General features: G+C 38.6%; 1 protein-coding gene across 1 annotated transcript in view; it reads left to right on the forward strand.

The window, feature by feature from the left end:
- dnah9 (dynein, axonemal, heavy chain 9) overlaps window positions 1-21,694 on the forward strand; it is a 126,025-nt gene extending 104,331 nt beyond the window's left edge. Inside the window, 12 exon segments of the mRNA XM_077739642.1 lie at window positions 1-144; window positions 1,867-2,015; window positions 3,817-3,944; window positions 8,566-8,793; window positions 12,305-12,496; window positions 12,574-12,783; window positions 15,294-15,464; window positions 16,830-17,012; window positions 17,652-17,905; window positions 17,986-18,092; window positions 18,095-18,120; window positions 20,841-21,694. The exon segment at window positions 1-144 is cut by the window's left edge and continues 50 nt beyond it. Of these exon segments, the coding sequence (XP_077595768.1) occupies window positions 1-144; window positions 1,867-2,015; window positions 3,817-3,944; window positions 8,566-8,793; window positions 12,305-12,496; window positions 12,574-12,783; window positions 15,294-15,464; window positions 16,830-17,012; window positions 17,652-17,905; window positions 17,986-18,092; window positions 18,095-18,120; window positions 20,841-21,068 (2,020 nt within the window). The 3' untranslated portion in view covers window positions 21,069-21,694.
- The last annotated feature ends 3,879 nt before the right edge of the window (window positions 21,695-25,573 follow it).

A 25,573-nucleotide genomic window follows, 5' to 3' on the forward strand; every position in this document is an offset into this window, starting at 1 on the left:
CTCGGCCAAACGCTGGAAGAAGTTTGTGGAGTCTGAGTCCCCAGAAAAAGAGAAATTTCCCCAAGAATGGAAAAACAAAACCTCTCTCCAGAGGTTGTGTATAATGAGGGCTCTGAGGCCTGACCGCATGACATATGCTGTCAGGTGAGAGGCGCAAAAATCACTTGGCCTTTGCTCTCAAATCTATGATGCTTTTTAGTGACTGTCTCAATGTTTGAACTTATAGTATACACCTTCTAACCTGTTACTTCTTCACCTTCTGTGTGACTTTTATACTATTTTACCTCTCTTACACTGACATACAGGTTAGGTGATCGATCCGACTAGAAAAAGTTATTTACAATTACAATTAAATTAAAGAAGGTTAGGAACATTTTCTCTGAATGAACATACCTATTCCAACCACATCCCTTCCCAAAAAAATAAAACATTAAATTGCCCCTACCTCTGAGTGTGAGAGTGGATGGTTGGCCTTCTCCTTGTGCCCTGCGTTTGGCTGGCCACTAATACCTGGTTGGCCAGGATAGAATCTAGCACCCCTTGAGACCCCTGTGAGGATAAGTGTTATGGAAAATGAATGAACCAACACTTCCGTATTGTGTTATTATATTGTTCATGCAATCTGAAAATTGTATAGTATATAAATTTGACCACTCATGAAGAGAGACTTTCACATCTAATATGTTTTAGCCTTTTTGACCCAAATTGTGCTCGTTGATGAATAATAATAATAGCTACAAGGATTCAAAAAAGCAAATAAAACGTCATAAAGTAATTTCTAAAATAATTATCAGTATCACGGGTTGAAAACTTAAGTCATTGCGGTGACCAACCTGAATTTAGTTGATGACTTTTTAAACAATAAAATTCATGTTTGTTCTGGTAAAATCTTTTCTCACTTATTCAAATAATCTAAAGTTTTCAAAAGGAACTCAATAAAACCACAAAATGTATTTCACTTAATAGCCATTTTTAAATCTTTTCTCACTTATTCAAATAATCTAAAGTTTTCAAAAGGAACTCAATAAAACCACAAAATGTATTTCACTTAATAGCCATTTTTAAAAGCAATGGTCTTTTTACTCCTCATTGATATGGACACGTTCCAAGATGGCAATACCATGTTTCATTAAACTCAAATTGTGAAAGAGTGGTTCAGGACGCATGAGACATCATTTTCACAGATGAATTAGCACCACAGAGTCCAGAGCCAACCTTATTGAAAATCTTTTGGGTGTTGGATTTTATTTTATGACTGTACCACCATTAATATCACATCTTCATAAAAATAATGCAGAATGGGGAAACAATGATTAAGTTTAACAAAATGATTCTAAAGCAGTGGTTCTTAACCTTGTTGGAGCTACGAACATCACCAGTTTCATATGCACATTCACCGAACCCTACTTTATTGTAAAATATAATGTGATTTTTTTCCAAATTCAAGATATATAACTTTCTCGCAGCACTGATTGGCCTAGCAATGTCACGTGATCATCTGAACCTACTGATGATCAAGCGGGGCATGTTATTGTGAATAGACATGATGAGTCAATGTGTATTAGCCTCTGTTAGGCCTCTTTCCATTGGTCATTACAGTTTGTTCTCAATAAGAGTGCATCATTTCAAAATTTGGTTAGATTGATTAGATTACCAGTAAGCACATTGAAGTAAACATAGTTTTCTATGAGGGAGATTTGGGACATAGAGAGAGAAAATAAACACGTTGACAGCCATATCATGATAAGAGATATTGTTTTGGTTTACTTTCATATTGCTGTTTATCCAAATGATAGTAGACCTAGTTGAGCTTTTTTGTCAACCATACCAAAAAGTGCAGATAATTTAGTTGCATTCTCTTCACAGAGACTTTGTGGAAGAGAAACTAGGGGGGAAGTATGTGATTGGCAGATCTCTGGACTTTGCAGTGTCCTTTGAAGAGACAGGTCCGACGACGCCTATGTTCTTCATCCTCTCTCCTGGAGTTGATCCTTTGAAAGATGTGGAGAAACACGGTAATACTCTGAATGTTTTATCTTTAATAAGTCATAAAAATCCTCCTCACAGCATAGGGGGCTTTATCAGAGCATTCATACTGGGAAAACAGCTGTCATTCCTTCATATTGTGAAAGAAACGTGAGATTTTTGTGAAGTAGACTATTGATGTGAAGTGCAGGCATGCCTCTGCTACTTTGATTAAGATTTCACAAGATTATGAGTGAAAAGTGGTTTCTCCGTCACATCTCGCTTGTACATTTCTTTAACATAAAACCATCACTGCCATAAAACTGGCCATAAAAATTGAAGGGATTATACTAAAGGTCACATATTTATGAGATGGCAATACTGCTAAAATAGTGAAATGCCATTGGCTTCAGAGTTTCTTCACACCTCTGAATAACATGGATATTCGTTGCAGCCATTTTTATTTTGTATAGTGTAATGACATGCAATTGGTTAATTTAAAAGTAACCGCCTTTTGACATGGCTGTCGAGTTATTGTAGTCCAAACATTTAATGGCAGATCTATGGTGTATTTATCGTGACGAGCACTCGGTGGAGATTACCAGGTTGATCGCTTTCCACAGTAAACTCTCTCTATTTCTGCTGATTATAATTTTGAGATCGAACGAATCCAGCGACAAATTTTCCGTCGACGGAATGTCCGGCGACGAATTGTCGGTTCGACGAACTGTCCGGCAACGAAGTGTCCGTCGACCAAATGTCCGTCGACGAAACGTCCGGGTACCGTAATTCCAATAAATGCCAACAAACAAGGAGCAAGTCATATCCTTGTACTATGTTAAAAGTACCTGTTGTATTCCCGTGGGTTCTTTGCATTAAAAACTGAAGTCAATCGTGGGGGCACACAAAGAGACAGAAAAACTCTAAAATTACACTGCCACCGAGTGGGAATCGAACCCAGACTGCCCGGACCAAAGTCAGGCAGAAGACCTCTCCTTCATTGGGTGGCCCTATAAAAAAAATAAGATGTATTAAAAATGTAGAGATGAGTAGGATGTATTCACTTGTATTATTCTTATTATCTTATCCTATTCCGTTTAGTATTTGAATTGAAAACAACTATTCATTTGCTTCAAAGTCTGACAGATATAGAAAGTGAAAAAGCTGTCTGGGTCTGGTCCTTAAAGAAGCATAGGCATAAAACGTGTTAATTAAATGCAGAGGTCTTTCCTGATGACAGTACACAGCTCTACTCATAGCTAGTCCTGGATGACCGAGCTTCTCACCTTATCACTATAGAGAGAGTTCAGACACCCTGAGAACTAATTTCAACAGCTTGTATCCGGGGTCTTGTTCTTTTGGTCATGACCCACAGCTAACCTACAGCTAGATCCAATGGTAAATAGATATACATTTACATATAAAGGCATTGATTTCAGACTTTTGGCTCCAATGGGGAGCTATTATTTCCAAAAAAGCTATCTCATTCAATCTGTAGTTAGGTCGACATTGTAACCTGACAAAACTAATTGCCTTGTTCAATCTCAATGACGCAGGTAAGAAGCCATTTAATTTGTTCTTAAATTAAAGTTTTAATGTCGTAGGGGTTTGATTAGAAGCTCAATTCCACTGCAACCGATATTGCGGTAGCTAGTTGTCACCATGGCGCTAGTAACTTTCTAAATAAGGAAACAGTGATCATTTTATGTCTATGTATTTGTTGCTTTGCTCCTAATTTAAATAACGCAATTGTAACATCAAATAGCCGAAAACGGCATATAACTTATTGAATGAGTGATCATTAACTCAGGGTGTTTCATCTATTTTAATGTTTGAATTTATTTATTTCAGGAAAGAAGCTTGGTTTCACATTTGACAATAAGAACTTCCACAATTTGTCTCTGGGTCAAGGGCAGGAGGCCACGGCTGAACAAGTTCTCGAGTTATCAGCTAAAAACGGGCATTGGGTCATATTGCAGGTACAGTGGCCGATTTTTTTTATACCTTCCTCGTCTTAAGTGACCACATCTATCGGAACTTGAAAGTCTGCATTTACAGTTTACATCATGTATATGCTTTCAGAAATGTAGGTTAATCTGTTTTAGGGCAACATAAAAGTTAAGCATTTCTCAATTTCTTTGGGTAAGAAAAAAACATTTTTGGGCAAACGGCCTTTAAATGCACTATAGTTTGTGTTTCTCCTTCCTCGTGCATTTCAGTCAGTTTTAGATTACTAAGTGTAATAAAATTGGGATGGTTAATAGAACTAATTATTCTCAGCAAGAATAAATAACATAAAGGTTTAACATTTCTGAGAGTAAAGTGTACATATATTTTGATCTATTTAAGTATTATTATACATTTAGCCAAATTTAATAGTAGCAGTCCAATGCAGCAAATCTCAAATTTTCCCTGTTTTTTTCCTACTCTGTTAGATGTTTGAAACATAACATATCAGGTTTTATTTTCCTCTATATTGTTACTTTTGGGCTATTCTTCTATCAGCCAGTTGTATATCCACACTTTGTTCAAAATATAGATTTGCAATCATTTTTCATTGCACAATAAATTTAAATATTGATTTGAAAAATAGTGAGAGCTTACAGAAATACAAAATACATATTTGAATTCAGCAACACAAAATTACATGAGACAAGCGTTTGCGTGCATGCAGCGTTTGGCTTGGATAAGCTAAAATTTAGTGTCCTGAAACTTTGAGCACTGACCATGGTGACTGACTCGTTAGCATGATTCCTCACAATTCTGAGATCAAGAATTTAGTCCAGTTTCCCGCCTTCCTGCTCAGAGGAACTATTTGTCAACTTTTGATTCACACAGTTGGTGGGATGGGTCATCCAGTGACTCAAGGGTCAGTGGTTCCACTCCCGCCTGTCTAATGTAAAAGTGTCCTCGGGCAAGACACTGACCTAGAATTGCTCCCAGTTGGTATGATAGAAGCATCACCCATTGGGATATGAATCTGTGCTTTAATGGGATAATATGAACAACAGTAAAGTGCTTTGGGCATTTTGATGTTTTGCTTTATGTAAGTCCACTCCATTTTTGTTTATGTCAATAGTATCAACTGATTATACTCCAGGCTCAAAATGATTTGAAAACCATTGTACAGTGAACCCTCATGATACGAGCATAAGCTGTTCCAAAATCAAGATTATAAGATGAATGTGTTCATGTCATTAGTTCATTTTCTCCATCAGAAATTAATGAAGTCCTGTGAATGCGTGCAACCACACAATATGACCGCTTTATCCTCATTAGGGTTGCGGGGGGTGATGGAGCCTATCCCAGCTGACTCCAGGCCAGAGGCGGGGGACACCCTGAATCTGTGGCCAGCCGATCTCAGGGAAAAAGGAGATGTAACGATACACACTCAGACCCATAACTAGCGGCAATTTAGATTGGACGTGACCTGGATTTGAACCCAAGATTCCAGAGCTGTGAGGCCGAGGCGCCCCCCACACACCCATTTCTCGTAAAAAGCTAAATTATAAAGGCTAGCTTACATGAAAAATAGATTGTAGGTATAAAATGTTATTCATAGACAAGCACTTACCATGACAGCTAAATTCTAGTACTGTGACAAAAGTGGGAGCAAGCTGAGCAAGGGGAGAGTTTGAATGGGCATCCCTATTTACACCTTACACATTAAAGAAAATAATAGAAAACACTTTCTGTTTAAGTAGACTCGGTGACAGGTTTAATTTGTATTTGTAAGCACAAATAATTCAATTCAAAGAATCACTGCAAAGCAACAGGATGGCGGCTGATTTCGTTGAGGTGGTTGCTCGTATGCCCTCTTGCAAGACACAGACACACCTAGATATGGGAAATCAGAGAAAGTGTTTTTTGGATTTCGCTCAAGATTTGCTCACATAATAAGACCCATCTTCTATTGTGACAGTGCTCGTATCAAGAAACTAAAGTGAGGTTCTTGTATCGCGAGGTTCCACGTATTTCTTTTTTTTTTGTTCCAACAATGCCTACTTTCGATTCGATTTGTACTTGTACACTGCATACATACAAAGAGTAGGGGACTTCCAGTTACATTAATTCACTGTTAATTAATTGTATTATCTTATTCCTCTGTGACACATCCATGATGCCATTTGCCTTTGTCACAGGTAATCTGCATATAAAGTGAATTGAACTCTCTATGGGAATTCTCTTACTGGAACTGCCTTTCAATATTACTATTGAATGCCAGAGCCTATATCTGTAGTCATGATATCTTTCTGCCTCTTATCAGGAGGGCAAGGCTCTTGTTTGCATATTAAGTGGCGACCTTAGAGGAATTATAATGGGAAATATCGAAATTGTGAGACGATCTGCTATCCTCCATTTCTTCTGATACTGTATCTTTTTTTACTCACAAATGTTAGATTATGAGAGGAAAATGGGAAAACTGCACTCTGTGGTCTATGAAAAGAGCAGTCGTTTACTTACCTCTGCATAAGAGTCAAGAAAAGGTTTAAAAGGGATTGTCCCCTTGGCAACAAACCACCCACTCACTTTATCATCAACTATCTGTCTGCCTGCTGAGAGTTAGATCTATGGTGCTGGCCAGCAGAGTGGAAAAACATTGGAGGTGTCCTTATTGCACTTATTTTACAAATTTTGTCTATTGATATTGGACCCAGATCCATTATACATACGTGAATCCTCTATAGCAGCAGTCCCCAACCTTTTTCTCACCACAGACAGGTAAAGCTTTTTCAAAGTTTGAATCCTTTGAGAAAATTATAGGTGTTTACTCACAAAAGTAGTAACTTAATCTCATTGATTCTTGATTTGGGTCAAGTCTTGATTGGGTCTCAGTCTTGACAACAACACTCTATAGTGCGGACATAATAGATAGACATTACTATTGAATGTTATTTTATTTGTGATTGCAAATGTGTCTGAAACATGTGGCCCATATTTGGGAATGGAGTGCTGCCTCAACCAATGATTTTAATGATTTTAATTTGTTCTTTTTTTTAATTGGGTGAGGTTTGGTTTTAGGTTTGCCCTTACTACTAAAATTCAGACTTGTTGCATTCAAGTTTACTGTGAAGCTTCAACGTTCTAGTTTTGAATGAATACTATTTGAAATTTTAATATATTATTATGTGTAAATGAATTTTCAAAATGTGTTCAAATAATGAGAATTCAAACTATGCTCATGGTCATTCTGACAGCTCTTGCACTGGGTCCACCATACAGTTTGTCCTTTCCAGCACCTTCACTGGGTTTGTGTTAGTCCAACATACAGTATGAAATCATTGTGACCCTTTAGGGTTGTATTTTCAGCAATTGAGATCAGCTGGACAGTTTTCCACAGCATCACTTCTTGGCTAATATGTCACTAGCATACATTTAGTTATTCCTATTTGCTTCGCATGTATGATGAGCAATTGGAAGCGCCATTTTGTCCATATTCCCCTGGGTTAAATTAGATCGCAATATATTAAAAATGTTGCTTGCCAGCTGTGGCTGCCGATGGGATTTTGGGATTCATCTTAGGTAAATAACTTACTCTTTGGTGGACTGTTTAAAGGAGGTGGGAACAAAATGCTTCACTAAAATTTACTTAATTTAAAAGCTACATGATAGTGTGGTTGTTTTATTTGTTGTTTTGTTAATTAGACCCCAAGTGCATCTCTCTTTCTTCACTTCTTCATTATTTTGCTGGAGGATGAATGGATTCATTATTGTTGCAAATTGTTCGGCCCTCTCTCCCTTCTTCCGTCAACGTCTTTATTGCTTGACTATTTACATGCCAAGAGGTTGTACTTAAGTCTTGATGAAAAAGTGCTTGAATTTAGACTTCCAATTTGTATAGCCATGTATTATTCTCTAAGGCACCATGAGAAAATTGTACTTATCACTTTGTCTCCTTGAGCTATAGTCCCTAAATGCCTCTCTTTCTCCCATGATTTACTTTAACTTTATGCTACCACCCTTTTGTTCAATGTCTCTCAAACCTCTGACAAACTGACATTCCATTCGCTCGTGTCTCCTCACTTGGAAAAAAGGCTAACTGTAGCCATGACAAGGAAGATTAAATATGAAGAGCAAATGGAAATGAGAAAGTAAAGAGACTTATGAATTAATGACTGGAGTTATTAGTGCTGTAATTAGATTTGGGGAATGGGCAGTGCTGCATGGTTAGATCTGTTGGGAGGTGGGAGTGGGGGCATGGCTGACTGCTTATCATTCACAGGATGTCCTGTACGTGTCAAGATAGTTGAGATGGAAAATTGAGCTCATCCAAGCTTGTGTGATCGTACAAGTCAACTCCACTTTCTGGCCTGCGCACACCAATGTATTTGCTGAAAAGTCTGGCTGAAGTATCAACTCAAAATGGTTCCTTAATGTCAGCATCTTTTCAAGTTCTGTGCACCATTTAATTTAACCCCACTAAAAAAGTTAGTGTAATATGGGGAATGTTCCAAATTTGATTGTTCCTTTTTGCTTGTTGTCCAAAAAGTATACATTTAGCAGTTTCAGAATCATAAACAAAGTACAAGTGTATCATTGAAAGATTAAAGTTTAAACCATTCCCTTGTTTCATAGTGTTCCATACCTGTTTTGCTTTAGAATATCCACTTGGTAGCTCGCTGGCTGTGTACTCTAGAAAAAATTCTCGAGCAGCAAACGGATGGACGCCATGAGGACTTCCGGGTATTTTTCAGTGCTGAGCCTTCATCCACCCTTGAGGGTCATATCATTCCACAAGGAATCCTGGAGAACTCTATAAAGATAACAAATGAGCCACCAACGGGTATGCATGCGAACTTGCACAAGGCTCTGGACAACTTCAACCAGGTAAAGCCACAAATCACTTGTTCACTATTTTTAGTTTTCCGTTTATTTAGAGTATTTATTTTTCTCCAAAAGATTAAAAATCATCACAGTTATCAAAGTACTCAATGGCAAATTTCTCACTTAAATGTAAGACTCATTGCGCAAATTATTCACTCTCCACTCCAAGGTTTCTTTTTTCGCCGTCATTCTTGCAGTTTATGCAACATGAGACAGTGGATATAACAAAAGGAGAGGAACCTTGCTTAGCTTTCAGATCCATTTAAGGGTATCTTTAAAATTTCATGCCCTAATAATGTACACTGTTTTTCTTTAATGCCTTCCACAAAATGACAGGTGAGTTAACATGCCAATTTTCATTCCATTTTCCCCTCACAATGCCAGTTTCCCAAACTGAAGTCTTGATCAGATGGCCCAATCACTTAACATGTAACAATTCATACCCATGAAAGACAGAGCAGGGAATTATTGAATGCAACATAAGTGACTGTCTTTTTTTAATGCAACCAAAGCAATTCCTTGCCTGTCATTGTAAAGTACAATGCTTGGACATGCAATATTTTAGTTTGTGAGCCCTGCCTCATGTAGCACTGAAAGGTGAATGTTGGAACGTTATTCTGATCATGTTTTCTCTGTGCAAGCTACTCTATATTACCCCCAACTCTTGAATAGCCCTTACCTGGCATCCCAGATTGATTGTTCCGTATATCCACAACGAATATATTACGCAGATCAATCTGGGAAAGATCCAATTGAGAACTTTTTCACGGGGTGAACCTTCAAAATATATGCGGCTTTTGATTGAATGTTCGTTAATCTCGTCACACTCATCACCCACCAATCCACATTTGACCACAGCATGCCATAAAATTGGTCACGGGTAAGTGCAAATACATTGTTTCCTGTCAAAAAAAAGTGATGTTCTTTGATCCTCTTTTAATCAGGAAAGTATTTGTACTTCACCCAAAACTTGAGAAGTTGACTTATTCAACTACTTCTTACTAAAATAGCCACTTTGTACTAAGACATTATACACAACCACATGATTGCTCCCTGGTCATGTTTGCAGGCCGCCCTTTTGCCCTGATTGTCTCACCATGAGGGGACCAACTCACATTAAGCCACAGTATAACATATTGGTTCGCGGAAAAGCAAAAGCATTGTTTCCCATCAAAAGAAATGTTTTTCGTTGGTTTCTTTGGTCTTCTATTAATTAGAAACATTTGCTTATTTCTGATAAAACTTCAGAAATGGACAAAATAGCTTTGCACTACAACATTGTATACCAACAAATTGTTGCTTACTGGTAATGTCTACAGCTCCCACCCTTTCGGCCTAATTGGCTTGGTCATCAGATGGCCGCTAAGTGGTTAGAGACTTGTGGTTGTCAAGATAGAACTGTAAGGTGAATCAATGACCCAGGCAAGACCATCTTGCTTGCAAGACTAGAATTACCCACACATATAGTTGCTAAAATCACTAGTAAGACACATAATTTATCCCCTCCCTCTTTGTCCAATGGTTTTCATGCATTCTGATTTTATCAGCTATGTTGACATCAAGGTAAAATGTTTCTTTTTCAGTACATATATAGTATTTGTGTGCCAATGTGTTGTGATGGGTCTGTCTGCTTTGATTATCTCACTGCCTGTTATTTTTCTTGAGTACACAGGTCATGAAAAGTGAGGCTTAGCATCTCATTCAGCTGTGTTGGGGAAAGAGAGTACTGTGCAGAATGTTAATTAAAGCACCAGAAGGAATGTGTATGCAGGAGTGATAGTCGTCAGTTTGCACTGCTGTTGTGGGCAAGCATATGCATGGTAGGAGTCAGCTCCCTGGGGCACTGCCGCAGTGGCCCTTACTGCCACACTTTCCATGACATTCTGCTGTTATGAATAAAATCCAAGACCTTTGGTTCTTTCATTATTGGCATGCTTATTCAACACTCTCTTCCCACCGGTGATTACATTGCCATTCGTATATTCTTATCAGCCAGTGTAGAATGACAATCCCGGGAGACAGATGGAGGCTTGAGGCGCCTGACAGGTTTTGGCAATTGTAATGCGATCACATTGTTATGCATTTTGTCATTTACGTGTCACTTAAACTTTTAGAGGTTTGCACTTGCTGGTGACATCACAAATGATTAAGTGCCCGTTTACACCGTGACATTGTGACAATAAACGGCAACGATTGTGTTGTGGATTGGCCTTGCGTTCTCACAGTGATGGTGAAATCGGAAAGCAAAGATGCAAGCTTTTGATTCTGGACTCCAAAGTGGAATGATTTGGTTGGTCTGCTGCCATGTAAATAAAAAATGCAACTGACTCTCTTGCTGCAATGAGAACACCACACACAATTCTGGACATCTTCAGTTGCCACTACTGGTTGCTCCTTTGCTACCTGGACCCTGTAACACTTGGTCTCTTAGTTTTTGTTCTTTTATAACAAACTACATGCCGTTAGTGGAGAAACATTAAATATATATGAAAATACTCAAGCGTTTAAGGCCTCAAAAACACCACATTAGTTTTGAATCTGCGAACCACAGGACTTTTGGGAGACAATCTACTCATAGTGCGCCTTAGGCTATGACTCATCTCCTGGAAGTTATCCTCTCGCTGTTTTAGCTTTCCTTTACTCTGCAGTTGTACTTGTTGAATTCCGCATCCTATTTTACTCTGAAAATTTTTGTTAGATGTTTATAAAATGTCCACTTTTGAAAGTTGAAGGTGAGCAGTGAGACAATGTTCATTAAATGAAAATAAGGAGAGAAAAAGTTGGAAATCTATATAGCATATATGTTCGTTTTTTTCAGGAGTCATTTGAACAAATACAAAAAAATATTTTACTGTTGCTAATATTTCTATACATTTGTGTAGTAGTGGGCGGCCTGGTGAAGCGAATGGTTAATGCATCGGTCTCACAGCTATGGGGTCCTGGGTTTAAATCCAGGGTCGGTCCACCTGTGTGGAGTTTGGATGTTCTCCCCGGGTCTGCGTGGGTTTCCTCCAGGTATTCTGGTTTCCTCCCACATTCCAAAAGCATGGTAGGATGATTGGATAATCGAAATTGCCCTAATTATGGGTGTGATTGTGTATGGTTGTACGTTTTCTTGTTCCCTGAGATCGGCTGGCCACCAATTCGGGGTGTCCCCCGCCTTTGGCATGGAGTCAGCTGTGATAGGCTCCGTAATAAGGGTAGATGGACCAAGAGGGCGGCGCGCACGGGTGCAGCGGCTCTTTGCTCTTCAGTTTGGTGTCTTGTTTTCTCAACACTTTGTATGTACATGCACAAAGACTGGTGCTGCAACAGTAGGATTATTAACACACGCTGCTCCCCTGATTTAGAGTTTTTGGCAGTGCGGTGCAAATTTTCAGATTTAAATACATTAGTAGGGTGTTTATTTTCATTCTAATTTATATTGTAACTAAGGTAATCATAACAGGTTTTACAGTTGACACCTAAGTGTCAATGTCCTCTTTTTTAACCAACTTATCCATTTTTTTAATAGGACACACTGGAAATGTGTTCGCGAGAGAATGAGTTTAAGAGTATCCTCTTTGCGCTATGCTACTTTCATGCTGTGGTAGCAGAGAGGCGAAAATTTGGGGCTCAAGGATGGAACAGATCATACCCATTTAATAATGGAGATCTCACTATTTCAATCAATGTTCTCTTCAATTACCTGGAAGTTAATCCAAAGGTGGGCTTCATTTGCAGATAAGTTGTTTTCGTTTGGTAAAGCATTATAATTGACTTCATTACATGATTGATTCCCAGGTACCCTATGATGATCTACGCTACCTCTTTGGTGAGATCATGTATGGGGGTCACATCACCGATAACTGGGACCGCCATCTTTGCTGGGACCGCCATCTTTGCGGGACTTACTTAGAGGAGTTCATCAAACCTGAGATGATGGAAGGGGATCATTATCTAGCACCAGGTTTCCCTTTGCCTGGAAATATGGACTACAACACCTATCACCAGGTGAAGCACGCACAGGGGAGATAATTTATTTCAAATCACATTAGTAGTAGAATTCAACCAAACATGACAAATGATGATTTACTTGAAAAAAGAAAATAGGGCCACAATATTTCTTCTTTTTCCAGGTTTGCACCAATAGATGTATTGTCATGCCAATCCTCAAACACATTAGCAATGGCTAAGGGTTGCTGGAATTGAATTGTTAATCATTTCCTTTTCCAAATGAGAGTGCTAAATCAATGGAAATAAAACTACCAGATGGGTCTCAAAACAGATTGTTGGTTTCCAAATGTTCCTCAGAAGTAGAATTATTTTGTTGGTGTGAAAAAAACACTCTTTACACATTAAATTCATATTATGAATATTCCACAACACAAATGATATAAATTACACTTACCAGATAGAGGCATAGCGTGTACAATTATTAATATTCATTTTCACCATTTTATCCATTCATTCTCATTTAGTAATTGATCTAATTATGTCCTTGTAAAATAAAAAATATAAAAAAAAACTCGCCTTGCATTTGAGACAAGACATTTACCCATAGAAGCTATACCAAGAGAAAAGCACTCAAGAAGACAATCCAGTTCTCTGCTCATGCATACACAGTTGTGGCACTCACAATGAAAAATGGGTATCATTGTGTTTTGTTGTTCTGATCAGGATTCATTACAAGTTACCTAATGAATTATTTGTTTTTGCAGTTATTTCATATATAAAATACATTTTAAACTATATCCCTTGCATCTATTTTGATTATACTTCAGCACAATAATGTCTTTACGTCATTGTTTAGTGCATTTCAATGATGTCCAATCTACAGAGTCTTTCTGACATGTGCTTGCAATATAGTAATTTTGGGACATTTTTGATTCAAATTTGTTTTTATTAGATAGTTGACTCAATTCTTTATTTAATTTAATTCTTATAATGCAGTGGCGGATATCTAAGCTTGGCCTTATTGCAAGATCAAAACGTTTAAAAAGTTCCTTGTGTTATAGATAATTAATTTTTGATGATTAGTTTTCCAATCCAATGACATTGTTTCATGCAGTGTTTTATGTTTTCCTTTCTACAAATCTCATTTATTTCACTCATTGCGATTATCAAATGGTAATTTCAATCAAGGAACAATATGAACTGGTAAATAAAAATCAATATGTATGTATGCAATTGTACAAGCAAAAATGGCATTCATTCAAATAACATTTAGGTCATTCTGTAGCCATTCATGCATAACTTAAATCTGTATTTCAACTGACACATTTATTAGATGAAATCTTATTCCAAATAACTTCAGAAACACATTGTGACAGCTGAATGTTTTTAAAGTTAAAGCCTTACCTCAACTTCCCTGCTATGTTATGCTGCTATATACCTCAAATAAAATCTACACGACTGGGTGAAGTCAGAATAGTCTGGCATTGTGCCAAAGGGTTGCGGGGTTTGCTGAAGCCTAACCCAGCTGCCTTCGAACAAAAGGCAGACAACACCCTGGACCAGGGGTGGCCAACAATAGAGATCCGCTATCTGGTCTGTTTTCCATATCTCCCTCCCTCAACACACCTGAATCAAATATTCACGATCAGTGACAAGCTCCTGCACAGCTTGCTGATGAGTTGATCATTTGATTCAGATGTGGTAGAGGAGGGATAAATGGAACCAGAGTTGCCCACCCCTGCTCTAGACTGGTCACCAGTCAGTCATAGGGCACACAGAGGGACAACCACCCACACTCACAGTCATACCGCCACTAGAGGGAATTGAGCCCACGTCTGTTTGCACCAAAGTCAGGCGAGTGAACCTCTACAAGACGAGGTGGCAAAAAAGAATATAAAATACAATTTATTAATTGTACATCTGACCGGTCATCTGGATTGACAGTAATTTCTTGGGGTTTGTATTGGAAATAGAGCAAGTACAGAAAGGATTCAGTCAGCATGTTTACTTTCATTTCAACAATGTTCAGGTGGCAAAAACAAGACAGCAAAAAAAAAAACAACTAAGTGTTTGTGTGTTAAAGACCTATAATTCAATAGAACGTAATTGAAAACTGACAACTCAGCGTTTAGAGCTTTTTGTTTCATGTTGTGTCTAACAAATCATTGATCTTCATCATAAACCAACAGATGGAAAATGCCTTTTTCCTTGCCTCATTAGCAGCAGGTTATATGTTTGAATTTTCTGACAGTTTTTCTTTTTCTGTTCTTGTCTTTGTCAGCAATGCTTAAGATAAAATGCCTGAGTCAAGTAAAAAAAATTCTTTCTTCTAACTAGCGGAGTCGATTCTAGTGCACCAATAGCATTGAGGTTCTGCTTAAGAGGGAAAAAACGTCAACAGTTTCCGACTCTGAATGTTTATTTAGATACAACATTATTAAAGGTCTCCTATAATTAGATTAGATTAGATAACTTTATTCATCCCGTATTCGGGAAATTTCTTGTGTATTGTATAATGTGCCTTGCAGTATATTTAGAAGCTTTGACATGGATTCTTTGTTCTTCAGTATATTGATGACACACTGCCTGCCGAGTCGCCTTATCTGTATGGCCTCCATCCTAATGCTGAGATTGGCTTTCTCACTCAAACCTCTGAAAAGCTTTTCCGTACTGTACTGGAGATGCAGCCCAGGGATGGTGGAGTCACTGAAGGGGGAGGGATGACGCGAGAAGAAAAGGTACATTTGTACATTATTTTTTTATAACTTTTATATAGGAGATGTAAAACATTATTATTTAACTGGGTCAACGATATATATACAGCAGCGCTAATATTTGGTAACATGTCCCTTGGTCATTTTCACTTCAATTAGGCGCTCTTGATAACCATCTACAAGCTTCTAGTCTAACCATATATCTTCTTTACTTGAATGTGTGCAAATCTTAATGCAACAAAAGGAAAGTATGTAAACACAACTATAGTTTCTGATCAAATATAAAGCATGATTCTCCTCAAATGTGAATTTCATGGTAGACTACGGGAAGTTAGACCTGGTATTTAATGTAGTAGGACACGAGGTGACATTTTATGTAGCAATTGCACTCTGAAGGGAAATAAAATTCAATGAAAGTAAAGTGAAGGCTGACTTTATTCATGATATTGACATTTTCTGGTCTACTTTTCAGTCCAGTGCTACTCTGTTAGAATTTTTTTTTCTTCTGAAATGTAGGAATTATGCAGTATTTTGTACTATACTAGTCATCTGTAGTTTACATCTCATATACTGAACCGCTTTATCATCGCTAGGGTTGCATTTTTTGTCTTCCCTTCAAAATATTCCAAAACTGATGAACCAAATGTCCTCACAATAGGATAACGCATGACCACTTGCCAACTTGTCCGGGAAGTACCCCTCTCATATTGGCGATCAAGCTCCGGCACGCGTACACAACTCTCATACATATTTTTAAAATGCAACGCTCCGCCCAGTGCTCATCGAGATCTTTACAAGAGGGAATTGCAGTGAGAAACACAGTGATAAGCAGACTCTCGTGTCTCGGCCACCTCACTGTCTGGCATGCTTTTATTTAAAAAAATGTCTCATATCTCATCTCAAATATTTGCCTGGAATTTTACCCGTATCTCAAATTCCTCGTATGTCAGGGCAGTCGTTGGTCAAGGTGTTACTATATAAATATTGATAAGGCCCTCTTTCTATGATGCCCGCTTGGTACCTACTGAATTGTGATCTGATATTTGAACTGTAAAAATCTGTAGATATTATTACTTCATATCCTGTGTTCCAAATGTAATCCACCCACTGATTACTAAGGCAGTTGCCTTGAAAAAATGTTGACACAATCTTTAGCCTTCATTACTTTTTGCACAAGCAATGCTTTTTCTTAGGGGATTAGTCTGTCATTGAAAACAATAAGCCAATGAATAGTAATGTATGAAAAATAATTTCTCAGGCATGTTGATACTGCGTTCTTGAATCATAAAACTAAGATTTAGTCCAAATTTTGATTTTTTTTTTCTTTCTTGAGAATTAAATATGCTTATCAATTTTCCAATTTTCCTGCTGTTGTGCATGTATTTTTAGGTACGTTCAGTGCTGGAGGAGATCTTCGAGAAACTTCCCGAGGAGTTCAACATGAGTGAACTGCTTGGGAAGGCTGAAGAGAGGACTCCCTACCAAGTGGTGGCCATGCAAGAGTGTGAGCGCATGAATATTCTCATCCAAGAAACCAGACGTTCGCTCAATGAGCTCAGTCTCGGTCTAAAGGTGAGTTAATTAAAACACAGACATACATTAATTATTGAAATTCGCAATAAATAAGCTCTTCCCTGGTGAAATATTGGCAGACTGATTAAAAAGCCATGGAGCCTTTTGTACTAGCAAATATAATTATACCTGGTGAATTGTCATCTAAAGATTATCCTATTCAAAGCTTGATGGTTCTACTCCTATCGTGACTTTTTATATTTTTATACTACTTATTTATATTTTTACTGGGAAAAATGCACTTTGTGGAGTAGCACCACCAATTTTGTTATACACAACTGCGTATAATTACAACAAATGCTTTTAAATTGATTTGATTTGGAAAAAAAAATGTTTTATAATACATTAAATACAGTCATATAGGTACATGTGCTCTGGACATACAGTAAAATCGGAAGCAGCAAAGTTAGTGAACACAAAATGCGAATAAATGTGTCGGTTTGATTTCATCTTGGACCTAAATGGTATAGGTAAATAACGTAGTAAATGTGGTACCTCCTTAGCAATATTCTGCCTTGATAGTAAGTGGCAGTAATTAATTCTTCAAACAACTCTGATAAAATGCAAATTAATCTCTTAGGTGATCGAATTGAAATCACCTTTAAGGTTGTTGATCCATGTCTTTTATTGATCCTTAAGGGGGAACTAACCATGACCAATGAAATGGAGATCATCCAGAATGCTATTTTCTTGGATATGGTACCAGAATCTTGGACAAAGCGTGCTTACCCCTCCATGTCTGGCTTGACTACGTGGTTTAATGACCTGCTGGCACGAATCAAAGAGCTTGAAATCTGGACGACTGACTTTGTCTTACCTTGCGCAGTGTGGCTGACTGGCTTCTTCAACCCTCAGTCCTTCCTCACCGCAATAATGCAAGCCATGGCTCGCAGGTTTGTAGGGCTTGTTTGCATTGAAACTTGGATATTTTAGTTTCTTGGTGTGAGAAATTTATGCCATGATTCCATTATAGGAATGAGTGGCCTTTGGATAGCATGAGTTTGCAATGTGATGTCACCAAGAAGAATCGTGAGGACGTGACATCTCCACCTCGGGAAGGGGCTTATATTCATGGGCTATACATGAAGGTGCCCGGTGGGACACACAGGTAAGGCTCAAGTTATTTCGAATTTTGAATGCTTTTTATACAGAAATTTAGAATGAAAGAAAGTGTGGATTTATTATCACTTTTCAAGGAACTTCTGGATATGGTTTTCTTATTATGGTCATAGATTTAAGATAAAAGATAAAAGATATAAACTATGGGGTCCAAGGGATTTGGTTAGTGGGAAATCATGAGGCACACTCTTTACCTTGTACTGTTCTTTTCTCCCCTTCCAAATTATTAAGGAAATATGCAAGGCTAACTAGCTCGTGGAATTCATTTTATGTAAATCATAAAGTTACTCAAGTAAATTAATGTGGATTTTTCTTTCCTTAAGGGATTTTGCATTCCTTTTTTTTTACTTTGCATACCACTTGGATTCAATTGCAGTGTATTTCTTTGCTTCTTTTTGCTCTATCTAAGCAAGCTACTTCTATACAGAGAATATGCTGCCCAGCTTTCAAGCTGCATCCCTGTAGACTTGTTAATTGGGAAATGTGCAGAGTGCGCACTTGAACACTTAGATCTCCCCTTAGTTGAGTGGTTCCTTTTTTTCTTCATTAAAGTTAGAGGCACAGACAAACAGACTCAGTTAAATGGCTCAGGTAACAACCAGCCACCTTCGTCACTCCTCCCCCATTCCCTGCCCTTCTAATAGCTCAAAAAGCCAGTCTGACAGTGCCGGAAAATGTGTGAATAGGCGTGTAAGCAGCGCTGCTACAAGACAAAGATAGGTAGCAATAAATGTCAAAGATTTATGATAAGCCCACTCATCGATATTTATGAAGTTCAACTCTTATTCAAAGGGATTTGTTTTTACCCCTTTCCCCATGATGGCGCCGTTTACGTGGCAGCCAGTCGCAGTAGCTCTGTCCACTGTTATGTTTTTCGTGTTTTACAGCCCTTCCATCAATCGGTGAAATCGGGTGAGAACTGTCTAAATCTACTGTGTGTGTGGTTGTGAGCATGTGTGCGGGTCTGTTTGTCTGGTATGTGTTATCGTTTGTCTTCAACCTACAGAATGGACTATAAATGGAAATTAACCCTCGGCTACAATCTTACATATATGTTCATTAACATGAATATAAATATGTTCTTTAATATGTGCTATCCCTTATTAAAAAATCAAATCAAAATAATGTAAACATATTGCATGTAAATGGAAACTTGACTATCTCAAGTGACACGTTCAGCAGAAAAGTCATTTGAACAAGAATGAGAAGTGAGAAAGACAGATGTGAAAAATAAGGTAAAATTCAAGTCGGTTTTGTGCATATTCTAATGGTATTTATGAAGATGTTTTATTCATAGATATTTTTCATTCATTTCTGAAGCACTTTAACCACTTTATCACTCACGGGGGAGAGGGTAATGACTAGCTGAAGCTTATTCCTGCTGACTTTGGGCCAGGAGCCTATCCTTGCTGACTTTGGAACAGGGGCGGGGGACACCCTGCATTGGTGGCCAGCTGATCGCAGGGCACAAGGAGACGGACAGCCATGCACACTCAGACCTATAACTAGGGGCAATTTTAGAGTGTCCAATCAGCCTACAATGGATATTTTTGGGATGTGGGAGGGAAAACACACGCGGGCCCAGGGAAGATATGCAAATTCAACCGAGGTGGACCGACCTGGATCTGAACCCAGGACCCCAGAGCTGTGAGGCTGACGCGATATCAATCATTACATTTTATTATTACTAAATCATTTATGTGTAGTAGACATGCACCTGTTTATGGCAGGTGTGATACTGGTGTGGGCCCATAGCGAGCAATGATGATGTTGCTCACACTGGTACTCAGTGTGCTCAGGGAGGTTGTCTTTCTGCCTATACAAACAAAAAATTAGAGGGAACATTGCTCACAGTCCAACTTGTGACAGGAACCTGAAGATTGCTGTCCTCTGTATCTACATTGTCCATGCATCAGTCATTTATTAGCGCTGACCATCAAATATGTATCAAACCTTTAATTTATTTTACAGTGTATATCAACAAGCTATGTTATTGCCACACAGTGACGTGTGAGCGAAGCATCCAAAAGTAAGAGAAAAAGTGAATAAATGTCAATATTTTTTTCCATTTTACTGATAAAGAAATTGAAAAATTATAAAATGTGAGAGAGACGGCCGCTATGGCGACAGTTTTGCAATTCCTCTGTGTTTTAGTACTTCAGTGAGATCAGGCCCTTCTTTGAGATTTCTATTACTTGTATTTACCCCACATGGACTTACTGGTATTAAACATTTCTTTAAAAGTTGTGTATCATTTCCAGATTCAATTAAGGCTTTTGTCCTCGGAATTAACCAAAGTCATCAGGATTTACACAGAGCTCTGAAATCCTCTACGCATGCATGATGAAACTTGGGTTTTTCAGGCACTAAATGTAGGAGGATTAATTAGCGAGACAGACCGCCCTGTTCAGTGTGTTTAGTGATTTCTTTATTTATTTTTTTAGGTAGGGCATTTTGACTTTGTCTCAAACACTGGTGACTTTCCAAAACTCTTAAAAAGTATCATGTTGTGTGCTCTGACTGTCCCACACGGAATATGTCAACCAGGATTAATCCAGCTTTAAATGCAGACTCAATAGTGGGAAAAATTACCTGATTAAACAACTTTCAGTGCACTTTATATCTTAATTAATTATTTTTTCTTGTTTGCTGACGTGTGTCAATTTGTGGTTGACTGGATTGTCATACTTGTCCATTCTTTCCCGTCAGACCGGCTTGATTGTGGACCCACGCCTGAAAGAGCTCACTTCTCTAATGCCAATCATTTTCATCAGAGCCATTCCTATACACAAGCAGGAGAACAGAAACATGTACCAGTGTCCGGTTTACAAGACCCCCAAAAGGGGATCCACATATGTGTGGACTTTTAACCTGAAAACCAAAGAAAAGCCTTCCAAGTGGACTTTGGCTGGTGTTGCTTTGCTTTTGCAGATCTAGCAAGATTAAAGGAGTTTTAATGTGATCAGTTGATCAAAGTGAATGCAACTTTTATTATACTATTTATCATCTTGGTTTTTGAAGGTTTTTCTCAAGACGTTTGAGTTGCAGGTGATGAATTAATGAATAACACTTGCTGCAGGGGTTGGACACATTGTTGACAGAGAGCCATGAACATTTCTTATTTTGAAGTGTAATTCTTTGAGAGTCATACTCAGAATTTAAAAGTACAAACACATGAAAATGTATAGAATTTATTTGTATATTCAACATGTTTTATGTACAAAAAAAATCTGAATTATTTTAACATCATTTGGATTTATGACAAAAGGTTTACAAGCCGTAGTTTCCCTACAGTATGTTAAATTAGGCAATTAATCTTGTGATTCCCTGTTTTAAAGCATATAAATCCGTACATTGATTGGATGTCAAATCACTCTAAATATGGTTCCTCTATTTGCTTATTTTTTAGTGATATCTCTAGCTACCTTTGTTGTTCAAAAATGATGAGATAGAATATTATAGAAACATTATCTATGGTCAGTCAAATCAACATGAATTGTAGTTCTGTTTATCCAAATTTTTCATGATTTTCTCCAATAATAAAAAAATGCCCTTTAGCATCATATTGGGCTTCATTCATGCAGATGTACATAGAAATATTCTTTCCAAGCAAGTTTTAGTGTGATCCTACAGTTGATAGAAATGTCAAAATCTACGCCAAAACTCAGAAGTGGAAGACAGGATAAGAATGGCAGAAGTCGGTGCAGAAAAAGAAGCGATATTTCACCGTAGAAGTGGGAAAGAAAATCATAATTTTCTACCAGTCATCCTGTATGGTTGCCTGGGGTGGATTTCAATAGTTTCGTTTCATTTTTTTTTTAAAAAGCATTATACATTTGTCATCAAATTGGCAGCGCGGTGAATGAATCACTTCTCTTCTCGTGTGGAGTTTGGATGATCTCCCCATGTCTGATCGGATTTTGTCCAAACACTTTTTTCCTCCTACATCCCAAAAACCTGCATGACAGGCTGATTGAACTCTCCAAATGCTCTGTAGGTATGACAGTGTAAGTGAAAGGTTGGTTGTGAAAGTGTGCCCTGGATTGTGTTGCTGCATTTACCAGTTCAGGGTATACCCCTTGATCCCCACACATGAACATACACACACATGCACCTCATCAACTCATACCCAGGATAGTCTCTCGCGGTTAGAATACAGTACATTAAAGCCATCAAAAAGTTAAATCCCATTGTTGCTCAAATACAATTAAGACTGTCTCTAACTACCTTAACCTGCCAAGCATAAATCTCTAAAGTTGAATTCCACCCACGAGGAAATGATTCACGTCCCATTGCCTCGAGAGAGCTGGGGCAAACACAGGTGACAATACCCATCTCGCCCACCTCATCTTAGACCTGTTATCATCTAGCAAGTTCTGTCACTCTAGTAGTGAGACAAATCAGGACAGTATACTACTATAAGTAATTGTTGGACTGTATATCTCAAATATGTCAGACTCTGATGCTATGGTTTTTCATTATCTTTTTGATAACTTTAACTTAACTTAATTTCTAATTTGAGACTACATTTACTATGGCAACAAATAGGAAAGGAGGAGGCAGATTGTTATATTGTTTTACAGGAGGAGTTAGAGCAGCAATAGACCAACACTTTCTTTTAACTTTATGGTGTGCTAAAGTCACTTCCAAATAGTAACGGGGGGACAAGCTTGCCCCTGTGATATATCGGTGCTACACAATGGCAAACACCAAGAAAAACAAATTTGGTGTTAAAGGTCTCAGTGGGTGCAGGAAATGTCCATTTCAAAATTTCACTCAAAGAAGAAAGAATATAGATATGTCCTTTTAGAGGTCTGACATTCAAATTAAAGTCTATCACTGTGGTCCGTATTGTTTTTTAATTAAATCTCGGATTCTAATTATTTGCTTGCAAATTAGAAAAGTTGAGAGTCTGAACTACTTCTCGTCTTTAACTTATTCAAGGCTATCCCAGATGACAACAGGTAGGATGACTAGTAATCCCTAAATGGGTTGCCAACCAATTTCATGTCACAAATAGACACATAACCTTTCATGCACACGCTCACATAAAAGGAACATTTTGAGTAATCAATCAGTCTACCATGCCTGCTTTGGAATGTGCGAAGAACCTGGACTACTCGTAGAAAAAAAAAAATTACACTGGCAAACTCCACACAGGAAGATATGAACCCTCGATCTCTTAATAGTCAGGCGAATGTCATAACTGCTTTACCTATTGTGGAATTGTTTTAATGCAGGTGAGTCAGTGATCTATTGAAGAAATGCCAAAAGAAAAGAAAATAGTGACTGTTTTGTTGAGGCATCCTTGCCCTGATGTGTTGTTGTCAATGATGAGTGTGGAGGTGTAGGGCTTCTTAAGCGCCTATACACGTAAGGCTTTTGGCCGTTGCTTGGTTACTGTTCAGTCCAGTGATGCTACTAATGTAAATCCCAAAGCGTCATTGCTGGTCATTGCTGTTATTTCAGAGTGTTACGGTCGTGGGCGGAGGCTCCTGAAGCAGGCAACAGTGACAACTCTGACAGTGCCGATATATCTTTATTGCGACTTGGTGGGCCTTGGCGAGGGTGGCAGAGATGTGGATCAGACAGGTTGGTGAATGTGGCATATTGGTCATAAGCCGTGAGGTCCGTAGGAGAAGCTTTGGTGATGCCTCCAGTCCTCAAAAACAAGTGAAGCCATGCTGAAAAACATTCAGCCATATTTGAAGTCAGTAAAATGAACGATGTGTCCAAAAAATTGGGCATGGCTTGGCTACTCCATGCCGAGGTGACGTCTCTTTGGTAGGCTTTGTCCATAGGACGTCTCGGACGTGGTTTATAGTGGTTTGGGAAATGCTTGAGCCAATCTATCAGAGCTCAGTGTCCCGACCAATAATTAGCCACTTTCTGAATATATTAAGCATGCTGGTGTTTGTGAGCACTGCAAGCACTAACATTGGGCCATGAATGCATGGAGGAATGCAATCTGAGTGCAAGCATGCAGCTGCATGTTTTACTCTGTGCATGCATTAGTAAATGTATTGCACGCTAAGGTGTATGAATGAGGAAAATGACTGCAAATAAATTTGGTTTGCGACTACTAATTATTAAATTTTTATCACAAAAATAAATATATTTAATCGCAAAAAGTCAATTGAAAATATATGGAAATGTATGCAATAATTTTCTATCAATGATTTATTGCTGACACCTGGTCAGAGATCATGCAACAAGAACAGGAAGTAACATGAGAAGGCACTGACAGTAAACTGATGGAGACAAGTGGCGTCGTCAAATTCTGGCTGGCTTAGGTAGGTCAGTGATGATGATTGCTGACAATTGTTGCTGTCCAACCCGTCTGGTGCTGAACCTGAGATTTGGTAACAGGCACATTCCACCCTCCTGCCTAGACTCGAGCCTGACACACAGATTGTCAAAATACAATCTCATCTCATTTTCTGAACCCTTTTATAATCATTAGGGTCACGGGGGTGCTGGAGCCAATCCCAGCTGTCTCAGGGCCAGAGGCAAGGGTCACCCTGAATCGGTGGCCAGCCAATCGCAGGGCACAAGGAGACAAACAACCATGCACACTCACATGCCTACCAAGGGGCAATTTAGAGTGTCCAATCAGCCTACCATGCATGTTTTTGGGTATGTGGGAGGAAACCGGAGTGCCCAGAGGAAATCCACCCAGGCCTGGGTAGAACATGCAAACTCCACACAGACATTACATGGATTTGAACCCAGGAACTCAGAGCTGTCAGGCTGACACGCCAATCACACGCGCCACTGGGCCACCTAAATAAACGTTAGCACGTTGGATTCATAGTTCTGGAGTTGAGAATCCGATCCCTAGTCAGTCCTCACTGTGTGCAGTTTGCATGTTCTCCCAGGGCTTCGGTGAGTCTTCTCTAGATAATTCGCTTTCCTCCCACATGTCCAAAACATGTATGGTAGGGTGGTTGAACACTGAAATGTCCCTATGTATGTGTATGAATGGTTGTCCTGTATCACCGAATCAGGAAGTAACCAGCCCGGTGCCCATCGCTAGCTGGGATATGCTCCAGCACCCTTGCAACCTTTGTGAGGATAAGCGGTTCAAAACGTACTGTTACTACTTTTATTTATGAAATGTATTTACTTCAGTTTGCACAGAGAGGAGTTGACGGCGACAGAATGGCTGGATTAGGCTGCAATATTGGGACAATGTACGGAACCTGGGGTTCTGCCAGTAGACTCACTGCTGCTGTGCAGTCCAGCAGTGCAAGAAGCTGCGTTTGGCTGCGACTAGTGCCGGAGGCAATTAGCTCTGACAGAGCTGATGAGTTGCTAATTAAATGTTTATCCGAATCTGCCATCTGTCGTAAAACAAATGTCTGTTAGCTGCCTACAATCAGTGGATTATCACAAATAGCTGGATTTAGGTTCTGCACACAGGGAGATAAACTGCAAGACAA

The sequence above is a fragment of the Stigmatopora nigra genome, chromosome 18 (genome assembly GCF_051989575.1).
Source record: "Stigmatopora nigra isolate UIUO_SnigA chromosome 18, RoL_Snig_1.1, whole genome shotgun sequence".
Taxonomy (NCBI): domain Eukaryota; kingdom Metazoa; phylum Chordata; class Actinopteri; order Syngnathiformes; family Syngnathidae; genus Stigmatopora; species Stigmatopora nigra.